Genomic DNA, 19943 nt, shown 5'->3' with positions numbered 1-19943 from the left:
CAGTACTGAACCCAGTCCACCACAGGCTCGGGCTGCAGCCTGTGCTTGGCACACTGCCCCCTCCCTTAAACACACTCGGCGCCTGGCATGCAAGAATTCACCATCAGAACATGCTCAGCGTTCAGTAGGTGCCGATCTGAGCTGGCCAGATGCCCAGTTCTCATTGTCTGTTGACCTGTCCTTGCCACAGGTGACAGGCTTGGCATGCACGTATCCATGCTCGGGACATGCGAAATATTAAGTTCACGCTCGGTATCCACGCCAGTGTCCAGACGTGCGAGTCCACCCTCAGGGATAGGGCAGTGGCTTGGCGCGTGCTCATGTGGCTCGGGTCACGCTGAGTGTGCAGCACACGTGGCCCCATGCTGGCCCCAGGAGGCTCAGTTCATGCCCGCCCACGAGGTCACACACCCATGCTCAGCACACACCAGCTCGCGTGCATCATCCACCGAGCGTTCAGCACACGTTGGCCCATGCTGGTCACCCACTGAGGGCTCAGCACACCCCAGACACGTGCTGAGCATCCAGCGCACACCAAACCACACTGGCCACATGCTGAGGGCCCAGGACCCACAAAGAGGTCCCCCCAGAGGCTCATGCCAGCTGCCCCTGCCCGACACCCCACCTCACACCACTCAGTCAGGCACAGGCTGTACAGACAAGTTATTTACTTCTTATTATGACCTTGGGCCCTCTTTGCCCTGGGAAGTGGGGTGGGCCAGGGGGGGTGGGCCCAGCATGCACCCCCACTTCTCCTCTGGGGGCTGAGCCCTCCTGCAGCTCGGCTGGGTCCTCTGGGGCCACAGCATCAGGCCAGTGGGGGCGGAGGTAGAGATGGGAGGCCGGGGTGGGGGTGGTTGCGAAGGGGAGCCTGTTGGAGCCACAATGGGTCAGACAGAAGCGGGGGGGCACGGGGACAGGGGATGGAGACCCGGAACACCTGAGCCTGCAGGGGCCTTGCAGGCCTGGCCTGGCCATCGGACCGGGCCTCAGAGCAGGCGACAGGAGTTGCCCACGCTGTCGGCGGCAGCATCAAGGTCATGGCTGTAAGGGGAGTCCCAGTCCCTCAGGAACACGGCCTCCAGCTGGCTCCGCAGGCCACCCCGCCCGTTCTGCGTCACCAGCAGCGAGGTGCCCGCCGTCTCGGTGAAGTAGCTACCGGACCAGTTGGAGGTTCCTATGGGGAGTGGGGGGTCCAGAGAGTCAGGGCCCAGGGCACCACCTGGACCCTCTTCTAACCCCTTCGTCCCGCCCCCTGATCATGGTGCTCCTGGAACACTCACCGATGTAGGTGGCCCGTTCGGTCACCATGTATTTGTTGTGGCTGACGCGGGCATAAGGGATTCGGGCCTGGGCATCGTCCGCAGGGACCACAAAGAGTTTCTGAGAGGGGTGGGGAGATGCAGGGTGAGGACAGAGAAGCCCCTGGGTTGGGGGTGGGGAGTGGAACCAGGTCTTCGAGATTGGGGGCCTTGGGGATCAGAACAGGGCCCAGAGAAGTGCACGTGTGTGTGCAAAGTCATTTCAGTCGTGTCCAACTCTTTGCAACCCTATGGACCATAGCCCACCAGGCTCCTCTGTCCTTGGGATTCTCTAGGCAAGAATACTAGAGTAGGTTGCCATGCCCTCCTCCAGGGCATCCTCCCAACCCAGAGATCGAACCCATGTCTCTTATGTCTCCTGCGTTGGCAGGTGGGTTCTTTACCACTAGCACAGTATGCAAAGCCCTTCAGAGGAGTGGGTCCTCTAAAGACTGGCTCACACGCCACCTGTTCCCTCTAGTGTTAAAAGTGTTAGTCACCCAGTTGTGTGTGACTCTTTGTGACCCCATGAACTGTTGCCTGCCAGGCTCCTCTGTCCATGGAATATTCCAGGCAAGAATACTGGAGTGAAAAAAAAAAGATACTGGAGTGGGTTGCCATTTCCTCCTCCAGGGGAATCCTTCTGACCCAGGGATTGTATCGGGTCTCCTGCACTGCAGGCAGATTATTCATCATCGTCCCTGAGGTCTTACCTCAGATGTCCCCCTTTCCTGAAAGTCTTCTGTGACCCTTTAGGCTGTAGCAGGAGCTTCCTCAGGGCTCCCTCATCCTGGCCCTGACCCCTCTGCCCATGCCGTTGATTCCAACCCTGACCTGTGGTCACCCCCCCCCTCCGCCCCAATTAGTTAGGGCACAGCCCGCTCTAGGTCATCTCTGTCAGATGACAGGTGAGCGCCACAGGAGCTGTGTCCCCGCATTGCCCTGCACAGGAGCTGAGGGGCGGGTCTGGGCAGGTGCTTACCACCTGGATGTCAGAGTGGGTATGGTTGTCACGCAGGGCAGCCAGGGAGAGCAGAAAGGCCCGCATCGAGGGGTCAGAGTGTCCCCAGCAGCTGATCAGCAGGCGTACCTTGACGCCCCGCTCATAGGCAGCCCGCCGCAGCCCGTCGTCAATGGCAGGCCAGAACCTGGGGGTGGGGGGTGCAGGGTATGGAGGGAGGCCTCCCCTCACCTTTAGGGCGCCAGGCCTGGGTCCCGCTGCAGTTTCAGAGAGCCCCCATTTCCCAAGACCACCCCATCTCTGGCTCCCGCTCCTGCCCACCCCCACCCAATCCACTCATCGTCTTGTCTGCAGCCCCCAGGCTACCTGCTCTGAACCCCCAGATCCAATCATCCCCCCTTCCTATCCCAGATCTCAAATCCCAACTGTGCCACCCCAAACCTGAATACGCTCAGTCCCACCTCTCAAGCCCCTAACCCCATATCCCGCCCACACTCCCTGCTTCCTACCCCCAGAAACCCCACATCCTCTGCCTCCAGCCTCCAGTCCCCCCATCTCCATACTCCTTTCCCAATATTCACTTCCTTTTCTCTCTCCCCCTTCCCTTGTCTCAAGCATCCAGACCACTCTCCCTGTCACCTCTGTCTCGTCCAGCGGCGTCCCCTCCCTCTGTCCCCTGGCCTTGGCCCCCTGCCTGCTTTCTGGGCCCCATCACTCCCTCTCCCGTCTCCTCTTTCACTCGCGTGGCTTCCGGCCCTGAGCCCTGTCCACGTGCCCAGCAGTACCGGTGTGGGTGGGAGAACTCCATGGTGGGCAGGTAGTTCATGACCGCGATGTAGATGAAACTCCGGGCGTTGTCCACCACGTTGAGCAGGGCCTTCAAGTCTGGGGTGCGGCCACTTGGACACAGCGGTGGGGGTGCACTCTGGGGGGAGAAGGGGACAGTCAAGACATGTCCTTCACAGTGGCCCCCAGCCGCGGACAGCCAGTCAGGAGTCAGGTCCCTGTGTATCTCACTGAATGCTCAGCCTCCATGAAGGGGAGAGAGAATGACCACGTCCCAGCTCACAGGTGAGCAAACAGAGGCTCAGAGAGGATAAGTGATTTGCCTAAGGTCACAGAGCTGAAGAACGGAGCCAGGGTTTGAACCTAGGCAGTCTGGTTCTAGAACTTAAGCTCTAACCCTGTGGTTCTTGACATGAGGTGCCTGGTCAGGCAGCAGCAGCATCACCTGGGAACTTGGTAGAAATGCAAATTCCTGGGCCTCACTGCACAGGGCACACAGCATCAAGGTTTTAGGATGGAGCCCAGGGATCTGGTTTTAACAAGCCCTTCTGGTAATTCTAGTGTGCATGCTCAGGCTTGAGGACCTCTGCTTTAATCTCTTAAAATTTTTTTTTATTAGCGTATAGTTGTTTTACACTGTTGTACCAGTTTCTTCTGCTGCTGCTGCTGCGGCTGTTTAGTTGCTAAGTCGTGTCCGACTCTTTTTGTGATCCCATGGACTGTAGCCCGCCAGGCTCTTCTGTCCATGGAGATTCTCTAGGCAAGAGGACTACAGTGGGTTGCCATGCCCTCCTCCAGGAGATCTTCCCGACCCAGGGATGGAAACTGCATCTCCTGCATTGGCAGGTGGATTCTTTACCAGCTGAACCACCAGTGAAGCCCTCTAATCACTTTTGTCCCTGACTGGCTCACAGCCCACCTCCATGGCATTCCTCATGTTCCCACCCACCCCAGGAGCTTCACCCAGCTCCCTCCACCCTCCCAACAGGTGAGCAAACTTAAGTTCTGAAAGGGGAAGCGGTGATGAGGGAAACTTTACTCCCCAGTGGGAGATCATTGCAGCAAAGGACCCCAGTGAGTTATGTCCCCCCATCCATGCCTTAGTGGGGCCCTTCATGATGACGCTGGGCCTGGCCAGGTGACTTGCTTGGGGGGTCCCAGGTTGGCCACCCCAACTAGTGAAAACATCAACAGCTGAAAACAGCAGTGCCTTGTCGGGAGTGGGTGCAGTCCAACAGAACATTCCACAGTGATGAAAATGTTCTGTATCTACACTGTTCAATATGGCAACCACTTGCTAGGTGTGGCTGCTGAGCCCTTGAAAGGGGGCTAGTGTGACTGATGAACTGACTTTTTAACTGCATTTCATCTTAATTGATTAAAAATGTGACATTCGGCCATAGTGGACAGCTCAACCAGGGATTGGCCTCAATGAATCCAGCCGTGCCGCCTCATTAGCCCTGCTGCAGCTGCTGCTAAGTCGCGTCAGTCGTGTCCGACTCTGTGCGACCCCATAGACGGGGGCCCACCAGGCTCCCCCATCCCTGGGATTCTCCAGGCAAGAACACTGGAGTGGATTGCCATTTCCTTCTCCAATGCATTAGCCCTAAGAGATTGCAAATATTATGATGCAATCATAAGATTTCTAGATGAAACCAAAGCCTAGGGAGGTTGGGACATGGCCCAGGCCCCTGAGTGAGCAGAAGTGACAGCTAGTGGTCAGGATTCCCTCATCCCCATCAAATCACTGGGCAGGGGTGGATGGAGGAGGCCCAGGGAGGGCATGTGGCAGGCCCCTCTTTCCTTGGACTCACCGCCAGGTAGGCCAGAGCAGGGGTTCCATTGAGGCAGATTTCCATTGGAGTCTCTTGATTGTAGCGGGTGTCATAAGGCCGGGGCCAGGTTGACGGGATGGAGCTGCCCGCCTGGCCCAGGAACCAGTAGGCCTCGAAGATCTTGGTCAGGTCTCGAGCTAGGCAGCTGCAGTTGTACATGACCACGCCCAGCTCCTTGACCTGTGGGAGCACAGTGCTGAGCCCCAGGGTGGTGGCCTGGTGGCGGCAGGTGACATGGACCCCTGCAGCCCCTCCTTCTGCCTCCAAGTCCCCCTTCCTACCCTTTGCCCTTGTCTCCCCCTCTTCCTGCCCCTACCTCCCCTCTTTCTGCCCCTTAGCCCCCATCCTCCTTCCCCCAGCTAAAGCCCTGAGATGGACATGATCTTGACTCAAGACTAAAATCTGAAGTTTTGGCGAAAGTCAGTTACTCCAAAGCTCCAGTTTCCTGAACCTTTGCGGCTTCTACCTTCTACTGAGCTCCTGCTCAGTCTTAGGTCTCCACTGAGGGTTTCCTCCTCCAGGAATTCTGCCTTGACTGCCCAGCCTGTGTCAAGCATTCCTTAGGCTTTCAAGGTCCCTTGGGCCTCCCTCATCACTTTCCCTGGTGACAAACCTGTCTCCCCATTGGACTGGGAGGAGTTGCACGAGGGATGTCTCAGCCATGGCTGTATTTTCTGTGTTTTTCCACAGAGTCGGTGGGATTAGGGGCTTCAGCCTAGTCACTCAGTTGTGTCCAACTCTTTGCAACCCCATGGACTGTAGCCCACCAGGCTCCTCTGTCCATGGGGACTCTCCAGGTAAGTGGGTTGCCATGCCCTCCTCCAGGGGATCTTCCCAACACAGGAATTGAACCTCGGTCTCCTGCATTGCAGGCAGATTCTTTACTGACTTAGCCACCAGGGAAGCCCAAGAATACTGGTGTGTGGAGCCTCTCCCTTCTCCAGGGGATCTTTCCAACTCAGGAATTGAACCGGGGTCTCCTGCATTCCAGGCAGATTCTTTACCAGCTGAGCTACCAGTGAAGCCCAATTAGGGGCTTGCACAATATCTATTTGTTGAAGACATGATCACTGCCTCAGCTGTACCCCTTTCCCATCTCATGCTCATTCCTGCAGCTCCTTCAGGTAGCAGATTAACTGTCACCTCCTTTGGGAGATTTTCCTTGATACCCCAGGTTGGGTCCTCCATCCTGACCATCTACTTGTGCTTCTCCCCATCTCCCATCTCAGCCTTGACCCTTTTGGGTTGACACTGCCTGGTGACAGGCCCATCTCCGCCCTGGACCACGAGTTCCAAGAGGTCTACCTGTTAGCCATCATGTTCTCAGCATCAGAACAGGGCTGGGCTTAGAGCAGGCTCTCAGGAAGTGAGTAGTGAAGGTCAAGTGGGTGGACAGGGCCTTGGATGCCGTATAAAGGGGCTTCCATGAGCAAGGGGAGGGTGATGGAGGGCTGGATTGGGGGATGCTTCTGGAGATCTGGTAGCAGGAGGTCGGGGTACGGTTGGAGGCTGGGTGCCCCGTGAGGCAGGGAGTGACCTAGAAGGGCAGTGGGCAGGGCGCAGGCAGACCTGGGTCAGGGAGCGCCAATCCATGTTGGCACTGCCAAGGTAGAAGTGGGTCTGGTCCACCACCCAGAACTTGGTGTGCAGGACACCATGGGTCAGCTTCTGCATGTCCACCATGCGGACCTGGGCACCTGTACCAACAGGGGTGGAGGTCAGGAGCTGGCTTGGGGAGCCCCAGACCCAGCCCACCCCCAGTGGCCCCCTAGCTCACCACTTTGCAGCAGGGCCTGCAGGTCTGCCTGGGGCTGAGGCCCATTGGGCTTGCTCACAGTAATGCGGACCTTCACACCTCGGGGTGCCAGAGTCTGCAGCTGCCGGAGGACCTCCTCGCCCTGGAGGGAGGAGACAGCTTTGAGGGAATGGATCAGCTGGTTCTCGAGCCCCACGGAGCACCCCACGGAATTGTTTTGAGATTAGGCTTCTAGATCTGATCAGGCTTTACATTAATACAGTTAGGAAAGGCTTTACAGGTTAAGAAGTTAAAACCTTAATTTATCTGTTTTATTTTTTTGGCTGTGCTGTGCGGCATGAGGGATCTTAGTTCCCCAACCAGGGATCAAACCCGTGCCCTCTATATTCAGAACATGGAGTCTTAACCACTGGACCAACAGGGAAGTCTCTTTATCTATTTTAATACTTCGCTGCTCTGAGCCCTGTTAGGGTCTCCCTGCCACTCCTGCTCTTCACAGGTCCTTCCCAAGACCCTGACCTGGTAGTCAGGTCTGACACAGCAGGGGTCTCTAGGCACCCTGCAGGATGTTGAAGGCACAGCACAGACTTGGGAGTCTGGGAAGACCTGAGTAAGGCTTGAATGATGCCAATAACAGTAACAGCCAATGATTCCCTTTTTTCTACTGTGAGCCAGGCCCCTTCTAAGCCCCTTTACACCCAAACTCTGAATTCTCACAGCTGTCATTGATAAGGCAAGTCTGAGTTTATCCCCAAGTGCAGATGAAGAAACTGAGCGTTTTAGAAATCAACAGGAAAGCAGGATTTGAACTCAGACCGTCTGCCTTCTATGTCTGTGCTTTGTGCTTTGAATCACTCCAGTAGGAACCAGCAGGGCATGGAAGCTCGTACCTTTTTTTTTTAAGGTTGAAGGATCTTAGTTCCTTGATCAGGGATTGAACCTGCACCCTTGGCAGTGAACGCTTGGAGTCCTAACCACGGGACCACCAGGGAATTTCCAGCTCATATAATTTTTAACTGTTGTGCATTTTTTCCAGGCACTGTTTAATGATCCCCCACAATTTTAATACATTTAAAGTCTGCCTCTGACAGAGAGTGCAGCAGGGAAAAGGAAGAAGAGGGACAAATTCACTACGTCTTTCAAAGAAGGTCTTAGCCACCTAGGCTGTTCCTTTTCAAATCTTGAAGTTTTATGCTTTTTAAGTTTGTCTGCAGACCCTAACAAGGCTATCATAGTAAATGCTTAAAAAGGGCTGACTCTTGTCAGGCACTGCTGTCGTTGGCTGGGATCAGTCCGTTTCATCTTCACAAGAGGTGAACACTAGATAATGGCCCCATTCTACAGATGAAGAAACGGAAGACTGCGAGATGAGGTGACCTGCCTGAGGTCACAGAGTTGGGAAGCAGGAGCCTGGCTTGAGGCTGGGCTGGTACTCATTCCATGTTTCCATTTCTTTGTGTGACAGGCTCAGGGCAGCTTGTGGATGAGCAGTATCTGCTAGCCTAATCCCTCGTAACCAAACCCATGCCCTGACATTCAGAGGCCTCCAGATGACCATGACAAAACGCCCCCAGTCCAGCGGGCCATGTGAAGACAGTTGCTTCCAAACACTTTTGTCCAACCCACTACATGAGACATGCCAGTCTGTCTCCTGGGCTGGAGGGAAACCCCTTTCATCTCCCTGCCTCCGATGCCTCCCACCACCCCTGCTGCCAGCCAGGGCCCAGGTTGCCAGGTACCTGCTGAGCAGAGGGTTCCTGAGTGTGGGTGTCATTGTTGGTGAGAGTCCAGTAGAAGGAGGCAATGTCCAGGCTGCTGTGGGCACCAGCGAGCAGGCCCAGCCAGGCCTGGCTGGTGGAGGGGTTGCTCGTGGAGGCATTGGGAAAGTCCAGGCCCTCGGGAATGCTCTCTACCAGCACTGCTCTGGGTAGGGAGGCGGGGAGGGAGGGAGGCAGAATCAGCCATGGTGGGCTAGACTGTGAGTGCTCACTTGTCTGCCCACGGAGGATGGAAGACTATATGTATTCGTGTGTGTCTGCATTTGTCTCTCTAGATTTGTGGAAGGTTGTGTGTGTGTGTGTGTGTGTGTCTGTCTGTCTGTCCATGGATGTGGATGGAAGATGCCATGTGTGTCTATGTGTGCCTGTCTGTTCTCAGAGGCATAGAAGATGACGCTGTGGTTGCCATGGCAACAGTGTGGGTGAAGCGGGTGGGCACAGAAGGAAGAACTGTGACGGTCCACTTGGGAGTCTCTGCTACCCCCTTATTCTGTCTTGACCACTAGGTGCAGGCCCTGCGTAGTGCGTGTTGAAGTGTCCCTGGCCTGGCGGGGCCCCTCCCCCCACCATCCCAGGCACCCACGCCCCCCTCCACTTACTCGCAAGGGTCATAGCAGGGGGCTGGGCGCTGATTGGGCCCAAAGAGATGCAAGTCGCCGTATTCCCATAGAAACAGCTGAGTCATCAGGGCACCGAAGCCCACAACCGCCAGGATAAGGACCAGAAGGACCCAACGGGCTTTCTGCGGGGGAGGAGGAGGCGAGCAGTCAGCCCAAGGAGAGCAGCCCAGCCCACAGCCTCCAGAGACAGTCTGAGGGTGGCGAGAGGCACCTACCTTTTCTGCAGCTTTCCATGCCTCGATCTCATTCATGGGCAGTTCGTTGGCAGGTTCCTCTGCAGGCACCTTCAGCTGGGGCACACGGATGGGGGTGGCGGTGACAGGTCAGTTCAGCAAGGCCCCCACCCTCTCCTGATCCGGCCCCTCCTCCCTGGGTCCCCCATCCACCTACCTCTTGGTACATCAGTTTAGGCTTCATTGTGCCCGGCAGTCAGGGGTTATGCAGATCCCAGGTGCCAAAGTGGGTGTGTCAGGGTCTCCAAACTGCGGGGACCAGAAGCTGGCACTGTGTGGGGTGTTCTAGGCTTTTGGGGGACATTACAGAAAACGGATCAGCCTCGGGCTCACGGGACTCACTGGGTAGCCTTGTCTGTGATCACGGGGGCTACTGGCACTGCGCCCGCCACCCTTAAAGGAGGAAGCTGACTGCTGGTCAGTAGGGATTTCGAAATCCCTCAAAATCCACCCCCTCTGCCTTCCTCCTATCCCTCTGGGGTGTCCTCCCTGCCTCGCTTTAGTGCCCACCATGCCCCCCTGAGCGCCCACCCTGCCTGTTGTCAGCACTTGCACTGCTCCCCATTTAGCACCTTCCCTTCTCCGAGCCCTATCCTACACACTCCCAAAATGACAGCTCCGGACTGGGTCAGCGGAGCCCTAAGTATTTTTGTGCCTGGCTTTTCCGAGCCCTGGGATTTACCCTGAAGTCATTTTCCAGGTAGCTCCTTTAACCTCACACTCAGGTAACCACTAGACAGCTCAGGCCAAGAGCCCAAGACCATCGGGGCCTCCCTGTCAGCTCCCACCCCATCCCCCCAATCATCCTCCCCTACCGTACCCCAGAGGGGCCTCGGCCTTACTCGGCAGACAGCTGCTGCTACCTCCACGGGGCCCCAGCTTCTGCCCCAACAGGCTGAGCAGGGGCGGGAGGAAGGAGGGGGCGGGGCCCAAGGGGCTCCGCCCACTGCAGCGGGGAGTCTGCGCAGTGAGCGCGCCGGTCCGGGCTCACCGCAGGGAGAGGGGGGGCCGGCCCCCCAGATACGGTCTAGCCAACCTGGCGGGGGTGGAGAAAGAGCACAGGTCTGAGCGATGGCTTCGCTAGGCTCCATCCTAGAGCCCCCCCAATATGGGTTAGGGAGGACTCAGGTAAAGAGAAAAAAGAGCCCCCCCCATCTTTTCTCGGCTATAAAACCTGTGAATTTTTGTACCGTGGGCATGTATTACCTAGTCAAAAACAAATACATCAATAAGACTAATGATTTTTTAAATTATAAAATAAAATGGAATGATCAAGGCTGAACAACATGATTTAGGGATGTAGCCACAAAATCAAGACACAGCCCACGCTATGGGAGGGGAAGAGCGCGCGGTGTGATAAGGGGATGGTGGGTTTTCTGTTGTAATCCGTATTGCAGTCTGTATTTGATTTTTAAAAAAAGGCCAACTGATATTTTGATAGGGATTTTTTAAACGTTTCTTACCAGTCTGGGGGCGGAGGTTGGGGGGGAATGGATACATGTATAGTGTGACCGAGTCCCTTCCCTGTTCACCTAAAACTACCACAACATTGTTAATTGGCTATATCCCAATACAAAATGTTTTTGGTGTTTAAAAAAAAAAAAAAAAATCCAGGCTCCAGCTGAAGGGATAAGGAGGGTTTCCCATTTACCATCTCATATCTCCAAAGCAGAATTTAAGGCCACAGCTGGAGAAATAAGTTGGAGGGATTCCCCCTTTCCCACCCACCTTTCTCAATGAAAGAGGGGCAGGACCCCCTTTCCCCTACCCAGGCAGGAAGTGCACAAAGGTAGAGAAGGGTTATTATTGAAAGAAGCAACAGCGTCAGAAGTGGTTGCCTTGACAACTGGATTTGGGGCTGCGTCAGGATTGCTTTTTATCCTACGCCTATTTTCTTTTCTTAAAATCGTGACATATGAGCGACTTACAGAAAAGAAAAATATCTGTGCGGGTTAAAAAAATAATTATAAAGAGAACACAGGTGTTGCCACGTCCCATGTTTTCTCACGATTTTAAAAATTCATTCCACGCATTAATGTGATTAAAAAAAAAAAAAAGGAAATTTCAAAGGGAGTTCGGTTCGCCCCTCACCACAAGATCCAGCCTAGATCTGAAAGGATAAATTGAAAACCCCTTCCCCCTCAACGTCTGATCCCAGTTTGATTAAAGGCAGAAGAGCACAAGTAAGTATTCCCCCACCCCCACCCCATCATAGGGAGCCAGCCAAAAAGGGGATGGATCCAGCGAGGGATCGCAACAGATCAAGCTTATCTGATCTCCGGGTAGGTCACCAAGAGAAGCAGAAGGTAACAGTCTTCGATAAGGCTGACCGCAGGCTGGAAGGCTGGGGGAGGGGAGGCATGGCACAGGAAACAAGTTTGCCTTTTATTTATTTGCAAAGCCCTTGGTGAGAAATGCTTTATTTAAGACTATCTGGTTGGAACAGAAGGTGAGATGAAATTAGGGACGCTAGTAGTAGTAGTAGTTGCTCATTTGGGTCCGACTCTTTGCGACCCCACGGACTGTAGCCCTCCAGGCTCCTCTGTCCATGGGATTCTCCAGGCAAGAATACTGGAGTGGGTTGCCATTCCCTTCTCCAGGAGGGAAGCTAAGATCAACAGAAACAAAACTGGGGAAAAGTAGGGCTGGAAGATGTGAGGGATGGCGCACAGCATGGTGAGGCAGGGGAACTGGGGTGGCCGCTGATAAATCAAAAATAGGAAGAAAATAAACTCAATGGACATGAGTTTGAGCAAGCTCTGGGAGTTGGTGATGGACAGGGAAGCTGGGTGGGGTCGCAAAGAGTCTGATGTGACTGAGCAACTGAACTGAAGATGCATTTTATTCAGTTTGTTAGTAATCTTTTGGCTTTCAAATTGTGCTGTGATGACAAATCTTTACTGATGGGTTGAGTTTTGACTTGCTATATTTTTATCAAAGCAAACGCACCTAGCATACTTACAAAGAAAACCAGTACTGGAGAGGTGGTGTAGGTTGCGTTAGATTGGTGAGGCAGTTAATACTTGTGGCATCCGGAGCCAGATGCCTGATCTTAATATGAACCTCAGTATGTATGCGATTATTTGATTTCAGAGAACTGACAACGCATCTGTGCCTTAGTGTCCCCATCTGCAAAATGGGCAAAGTAAAAATACCACCTACTTTTCACAAGGCTATTCATTAATTTTGCACACCTTTATTGTGCACCAGGTATTGTTTTAAGCACCGGGGACATCACTGTGAACAAAACAGACTTGAATAAAGACAGACAAAAAAAAAAAAGTAAATTATATGTTATAAGGTAGTAAGTGCTATAGAGACTCAGGGAAGAGGGATGGGGTTGGGGTGGGGGTGGGATTACTTGCATTTGAAAATAAGGAGGACAAGGAAGGCCACATAGGGAAAGGGCTACCTGAGGAAAAAACTTCAAGGAGGGGAGGAAGAGAGCTACAGAACAGTATTCTAAGCACAGAGAACAGCCAGTGTAAAGGCCCTGAGGCAGCAGTATGCCTGTGGGCATAGAGAAGAGGCTTGTATCTGTAGTGGAATGGCAGTGAGGGGAGGGAGAGGAGGTGAATCAGAGGTCACAGGACCAGATTATGTAGAGCTACCCGGACTGTGGCAAGAATGGGGCCAAGGGTAGGTTTTGGGCAGAGGAAATATGATCTCCTTTGGGGGTTGTAGTGAGTTGAATGGTGGCTTCAAAATTGGTAAGTTGGATGTGGTCATCACTCTTGGAACTTGTGAAAGTGACCTTATTCAATGGACCTGGAGTCTCATTATATACATTAGCATATGACACACTCAGAGGCGCCATGACAGTTCCAAGGCTGGCCATTAAAGGGCCAAAAGTGGATGGTGGCCCAATTCCTGGAAATCTCCCTACCCTTTCTCCAAGAGAGTTAGAACAATCCTCCTACTCATTAGCCTATGAAATTACCCAGCCCAGGGACCTCCCTGCTGGTCCAGTGATTAATAAGACTCAGCACTTCCACTGCAGGGAGCATGGGTTTGATCCCTGATGGGGGAATTAAGATTCTTCATGCTGCCCAGTGCAGCCAAAAAAAAAAGAAAAGAAAAGAAATTACTCAGCCCATAAAAACCAACCACTCCCTATTTCAGGGACTCTTGCCTTCTGAGATGGCCCACACTCTGTGGAATGTGTTTCTCCCAGGGCCATTCTCGCTTCTTGAGATGAACCACATCCTGTCTACGGAATGTGTCTCTCTCTAAATAAGTCCACTTTTCACCTATCACTTTGTCCCTCACTGAATTCTTTCTGTGCTGAGACATAAAGAACCTAAGCTTCATTAAATCCTGAGATCAGGTGTGTGGTTTAGATGAAAAGAAAGTAGGTTTCAGTCCCAGTTTGGATTTTGGCTGTGTTTTGAGTCCCAGCCTGTAGGACTGAATTGTAGTTTCACCAGCCCATTGAATAACTCCCTGTCTCCTTGGCACGTGCCTTGTCTGACCCTGGGTGTGACACCATAGCCCAGGGACAAGGAGGAAGCAAAACCCACCTGTGTTGGGTCACAGTTCCCTGAACGCCCCAACTTGATCCCCCTTCCATAGCAGTGCTTTGGACTGATGAATCTAGGGTTTAAATCCCACCTCTGTCACTTTTTTAAAAAGAAATTTTCTGATACATACATATATATATATATATATATATATATATATATATATATATATATGGCTGCACCCGGTCTTAGTTGCAGCACATGGGATCTTTAGCTGTGGCATGTGGGATCTAGTTCCCTGACCAGGGCTTGAATCTGGGTCCCCCCTGCTTTGGGAGCGTGGAATCTCAGCCACTGAACAGCCAGAAGCCCTCTGTCACTTTCATATTCAGTAACATTGGGCACAGGGCTTTATTTCTCTGAGCCCTGCTGGCCTCATTCATAAAAAGAGGATTGGGACTTCCTTGGTGATTCAGTAAAGACTCTGTGCTTCCACTGTATGGCGTGCAGTTTCGATCCCCAGTAGGGAAACTAAGGTCCCGTATACCATGTGGCATGGTCAAAAAAAAAAAAAAAAAAAATCACTTAATGCCTGTCTGGGGAGTGGTGGCTGGTTTAAGAGGGTGGGCCTCACAGTCCCCAAGCCCTTGGTTCATATCTCAGCTCTGCGCTTTACCTGGAGAAGAGGCTACCTTTTCTGAGCCTCACTTGCATTCTCAGAACAGCAGGGAGACTAATATACCAACATGACATTTGCTGGTCAGAGTCAATGACCATCCACAGCAGTCAGTTCAGATAGATACAAGCTGGCTGGTGAGTTGTGTCCCCTAGTACCCTGAACACACTGTTTATCACAGATAAACTTATCTATGTGTCCCTTGAAAAGCTAAGTCTATGTCTGATTTATTCCTACCCACCGAGTGCCCGGCACATTGTAACCACTCAATAAATGTTTGTTTTTCTTCTGAAACCAGAAGAAAAGACCAGTAGAAGGGAGAAAAGACTTTCTTAGATGTCACTTTAAGATTCAGTGACACTGGTTCAGTAGGTAGCTTGTGTTCTGAGCCTGGGGCAATAGTGTAGATGGTGGAGCTTCAGCCTGAGGGTAAAATTCAGAGTGGGCCACTTAGCTGCTGAAGCATATCTGAAGCACTGGACAGGCCAGACCTTAGGAAACATTTACAAACCTAGGGACCTTCAAAACAGACCTGTTCTTGGGTTTAAAGGGGCCAATTTTCATTTGATTATGCAGACCCCTTTGGACTGACTGCACAATCATCTGTGGTCAAGTCTACAGAAAACAGTACAGAGCACTGGTTTTGTAAATGTTTTTGTTTTGTTTTTAGCAGTAGATCTTTTATTTCAAAGGACCACAGAAGGTGCCCCTTCTAGGGATAGAAGATGCTTGGTCTGAAAAACAAGTAAAGAAAAAAAAAAAGCAAAAAAGGCACACACGAATCCCCCTACCCCGTCATGAATGGTGCATACTTGGGAACTGGAACTCAAAAGCTGTCCCATCCCTACTCAAACCCCCTCTGTGGCTGCCCACTGCCTTTGGGACAAAGTGCAACTGTCTTATGATGCCCTCCTGGGCTCTCCATGGACAGCGCCTGTGGACCTTCCCCATCTGACAGTTTTGGTTCCTCTGACTCCAAAGCTGTCTCTGACTCATATCTCCTCTCTGAACTTCAGCTCTGCAAGTCCCATGGCCTCCTAGATACCTCCACCCAGGTGTCCCTAAGCCCCTTATACCCATGTCTCCAATTGTCCTTAGCATCTCTCCCAAACCTGCCCCTCCCCTGGGTCCCCATTCCCAGGACAGCTGTCCTACCCACCCTTCAGGTCTCAGCCTGTGTTCTACCTTCCCCAGAAAGCCCTGATGCCCCCAGAGTCCTGGGTCCCCCACAACTTATCCACTTGGCCTCCCAAGAGTGTCTCCCACCCACCCCTTTCCCCTCCCCTCCAAGGCCATGAACTGGCCTCTCTCACCTGGGTCCCCATTCTACCTGCCTCCTGTGGCTCCCAGCCTCCACTCAAACACTTCTAATTCCCATCTGAGTCTGGCTTGCCCCTCCCCTCCTCTGTGGCCCTCCAGTGTGCATAGGATAAAGTCTCAGCTTCTCACTGTGGCTCCCAGAGCCCTTTCCTTGATAACCTTTTGGGCTTATGCTCGTACCATTCTCCATGGCCTAGTCATATTTAATCTCTTTCAGTTCCTCGAACTGAAACCACACATTTACCACCAAACCTGCCCACAGCTGCCCCTCCTGCCTGGCATACCTTTCTCTTTTCATGTTGCTCACTTCTATCAGCTTATGTACCACCTCCTCTAGGAAGCCCTCCCTGACTCCTTGGCTGGTCCAGACATCCTCCATGGGATTGGCAGTCCCCTGGACTTATCAATCCTAGCCCAGACCCCTCTGCCTATGTCTCTCCCAACCTGGCCCTGACCACTGGACTGTCACTACCTGATGATGGGTCCGGAATCCATGAGGGGAGGGCCGGGCTGGCTGTCACTGCTGTATCCCCCGTCACCCAGCACAGGGACAATACATGGCAGATGCTCAGTGGCCAGTTCATCCATCTATTGATTCAACTAGTATTTATTCAACTACTGCTGACAAGCCCTATCTAGAAATTGGAGATGCAGCACAGAAAAACAGAAGAAAAAAAAAAAGTCCCTAGGAAGGAAGAAATTCTGTCGAGGGAGTGAGACAATAGATCAATGAGTGAATCGTACACTGTGTACCTGGGAGAAAAAGGGACAAGGGAGGGGTGCTGTGGCATCACAGCAAAAGTGGTTGATGTCGCCACTCGAAAATAACAACAGGGACTTCCCATGGTTGAGATGCCATACTTCCAACGCAGGGGGCACAGGTTCAATCCCTGGTTGGGGAACGAATATCCCACAGGCTGTGTGGCCCCAAAACCCTCCCCTCAAATCAAACAGATAAAAAAAAAAAACACACATCTGGGGGAAAAAAGCATTATTATCCCTGTTTTTCAGATGAGACAGGGCTCAGGGAAATCACTGCCCATGTCACACAGGGTTGATCTGTCGGCTGGGAATCTGATCCCAGAGCTCAGTTCTGTTCCAGGGCACTATATTGTCAAACCAACTCACAAACACAAAATAAGGTGGAGTGTCTTTTCCTTGCCACCCTCCAAGAGATCTGTGGCTGTGGAAGGGTAGGATATGGGAGAGACAGTGGGGATCCTTATGTTTATTGAACCAGGCACTGCTCAAAACACTTTATATATTCAATTCTCACAACAGTGTTTTCATTTTCTTTTGTTTTAGCCTAACTGCCCCCAGGTGACTCTCTGGTAAAGAATCCACCTGCCAACGCAGGAGACACAGGAGATTCAGGTTCCATCCCCGGGTTGGGAAGATGCCCTGGAGTAGGAAATGGCAACCCACTCCAGTATTCTTGCCTGGGAGGTCCCATGGACAAAGGAGCCTGGTGGGCAACAGTCCATGGGGTTGCACAGTCAGATACGACTTAGGGGCTCAACAACAACAAACAGATAAGGGAACTAAAGACCTAGGGCGGTTAAGTCATTGGCATAAAGGGACAAAGCCAGGAAGCCAGGATTCGAGCCCAAGTTCCCTAGGGTGCTGGGTATATACAGCCCCCTCTCCTGCTATCTAATATCTGTAGACCTGTGGTTCCCTCCCTCCCTCCCTCCCAAATAGCCTCTCAAAACCTCTACCGACATCCCCTTCTCCCTCCCCTCAATCTTTGAGAAGGACATTGGAAACTTTCTCCAAGTATAAAGGATATGAGTGCAGCTTTAAAAGAGGACTTCAGTTGTTCTTCCAGCCAGGCTGCTCTTGCCAGTCCATCCTTGGTAGAAGTTCTCCAGCTGCTACTGTGGCTTCATGTCACAGCAGATCACATTCCTCCTCTCTTCCAACCCCGCCTCACTCAGAGTAAAGCCAAAGTCTTCTCCACGGCCCGTGAGACCCCAGGGGACCTTCCCCCATCACCCTGCTGACTTCATCCCCCATCCCTCTCCTCCCTCACTGGCCTCCTCGCTACCTCTTAGGGATGCCATGCAGGCTCCTACCTCAGGGCCTTTGCACGTGCCATTCCCTCTGCCTAGAATGGGGCTACCCTGGTGTTTCAGGTGGTAAAGAATCCGCCTGCAAGGTGGGAGACCTGGGTTCAATCCCTTGGTTGGGAAGATCCCCTGGAGAAGGGCATGGCTACCCACTCCAGTATTCTTCCTTGGAGAATTCCATGGACAGAGGCGCCTGGCCAGCTACAGTCCATGGGGTCACAGAGTGGGACACAACTGAGCGACTAACACTTTTACTTTCTGCCTAGAATGCTGCTCTTCCCCCAGAGAGCCATGTCACTCTCTCCCCCTCTTCAAGTCTTTGTTCAAATGTCACTAGGTCACCCTACTTAAAACTACAATCTCTGCATTCCCTACCCACCCCCCAATATATCATATCATCTACTTACCCATTTGTGTATTGTCTCTTGCCATTGCTATTAACAGAATGTAAACTCCATGAGGCCAGGGAATCTGTTTTGTTCACTCATGTGTCCCCATGCCTAGCACAATCTTGGGCATGTAGAACACGCTTAACAAATATCAATTGAATGAATAACTTGTATTTGCATTCCCATATTACAGATGTAGTAACTGAGGCACTGGGACCCTAAGCCACCCGCCCAAGTTCATGTAGCTATATAAGTACTAAATGCTAAAACCAAGATTGGCACCTGAGGGGTTCCAATCCCCTGCACACACTGTAATGACTGTCCTCTTCAGCCTTGCTAAGGCAAGCTGAGTGACTAAGATATTCACCTCTTCACCTGGGGATTTAGGGTTGCTGAGGTTTGATGGTGTGGTGAGACCTGCCTCATCTCTCTGTATCCCTGATTTTATGAGTCAAGGGAGGGTTGGGTCTAAGCTACCTAGAGTCTTCCCCCCACCAAGCCCTGCCCGACTCTTGCTATGGGCTAAGTGCTCTCAATTTGAGGATGGGAAATCAGTCTGTCCACCAAGGTAAAGAGGGAGAGACTAATATTGACATGCGCAAGGCTCTTAATGGCTAATGGGCCACCCTCCCAGGTGTGGTGACGTGGCGGAGGGGAGGACAGCTTGGAGACTGTGACGTGGGACAGCATGGGTTGGCTGCTGCAGCAGAACTTGTCAGGATATAAAGAGTGTGACACCTCGGGAATGATGAGGGTAGCTGGGGGGTGGGGGAGAGTGACAATGAGGAGGGGATGAAGGTGACTGGATGAGGGTAAGGGTGAGATGATTAATCGTATTAGCCACATCGAGCTAGGCATGTCACCAGAATAAACTCACAGGACCGTCACTCTCATCCCTGACACAGGTGTCCCTGTGCAGATTTTACAAATGAGGAAGCTAAGTTGCAAAGGTGTGATGAGATGGTCAAGGTTACCCAGAGGTTTAGCGATGGAGCCAGAATAACGGGCTCTAGTACCTGGTATGTGAGAGGTGACATGGGGAAAATGACAGAGACATGAAAAGGCAAAAAAAAAAACCAAACAAACTCCTAATGGGGAAACCCTAGAAGCATTAGGCACGGACAGTGGCTGTCAGAGAAGCAAAGGTGACAGGTGATTGACGGAGACATAAAGGATAAGAAAGACAGAAAGGAAACTTAAGTGTGGTTTACACAGGGGACAGGAGGCGTGCGAAGGTGACAAGGGGGTATGATGACGATTTATGAGAAGGACACTGTAAAGGAGTAGCAGCAACAAAAGAGATGTGTAGGCGACAGGAGAAGGCGACACGACAGGAGAGACATTTGGTGGCCATGGAACTTAAAAAGAACGAAATCTTGTTAAGGGGATTGATGGCGACATTAGGAGAGTGGCGGAAACACAAGGGAGTGATAACGATTTAAGCAGGATGCAACATAACGGGAGGAACGGAGACATAAAGGGACAGAGGACGATATGAGAGGAGAAATGCATGATAAAGGAAGGACAACATGAAGGCAGCCGAGGCGCCGCGCGCCCAGATCGCACATTACCTGCACTCCACGTTTCCCACTCCGGGACCCAGCCCCGCTCGTACCTTCTAGGCTGGAACCCCGAGCGCCCCACCCCCCCTCCCCAAACCCCGCCGCGCGCAGGCGCACTCCGGCTGGACTGCGGACCCGCGGGGGCCAAGCAATTGCTTTTCTCATTGGCCGCGCTCCTCGCTAGCGCCGGGCGGGGG

The 19943-nt window shown here is 52.5% G+C and overlaps 2 protein-coding genes across 4 annotated transcripts in view; both read right to left on the bottom strand.

Moving 5' to 3' along the window:
• Positions 1–19943, bottom strand: part of ZNF780A (zinc finger protein 780A) — a 428674-nt gene that overhangs the window by 206191 nt on the left and 202540 nt on the right. The gene's annotated exons all lie outside the window — the stretch shown is intronic.
• Positions 654–19845, bottom strand: PLD3 (phospholipase D family member 3). Of its 3 annotated transcripts, none has more exons than XM_061139314.1 (13): positions 19756–19845; positions 10091–10306; positions 9428–9560; positions 9253–9327; positions 9017–9159; positions 8379–8562; positions 6661–6781; positions 6453–6580; positions 4863–5063; positions 3048–3187; positions 2284–2449; positions 1284–1383; positions 654–1177 (listed from the first exon to the last, which is right to left on the bottom strand). In XM_061139314.1, exons 3-13 carry the CDS (start codon positions 9452–9454, stop codon positions 990–992), a joined length of 1473 nt encoding a protein of 490 aa, XP_060995297.1. In that variant the 5' UTR covers positions 9455–9560; positions 10091–10306; positions 19756–19845; the 3' UTR covers positions 654–989. The 3 variants fall into 3 exon arrangements, with proteins under 3 accessions (XP_060995297.1, XP_060995298.1, XP_060995299.1); XM_061139315.1 differs by having other exon boundaries at positions 10113–10306; XM_061139316.1 differs by lacking the exon at positions 10091–10306 and having other exon boundaries at positions 19756–19816.

The sequence above is a fragment of the Dama dama genome, chromosome 4, assembly GCF_033118175.1.
Source record: "Dama dama isolate Ldn47 chromosome 4, ASM3311817v1, whole genome shotgun sequence".
In the NCBI taxonomy this organism is placed as follows: Eukaryota; Metazoa; Chordata; class Mammalia; order Artiodactyla; family Cervidae; genus Dama; species Dama dama.
This window is presented reverse-complemented; position numbering and strand designations above follow the sequence as displayed.

Coding starts and splice junctions, on each gene's coding strand:
- PLD3 (XM_061139314.1), bottom strand. CDS start 9,454: ATGAAGCCTAAACTGATGTACCAAGAG. Junction 9,160..9,252: donor CATGGAAAGCTGCAGAAAAG/GTAGGTGCCTCT, acceptor CCTCCCCCGCAG/AAAGCCCGTTGGGTCCTTCT. Junction 1,178..1,283: donor CGAACGGGCCACCTACATCG/GTGAGTGTTCCA, acceptor CACTCCCCATAG/GAACCTCCAACTGGTCCGGT.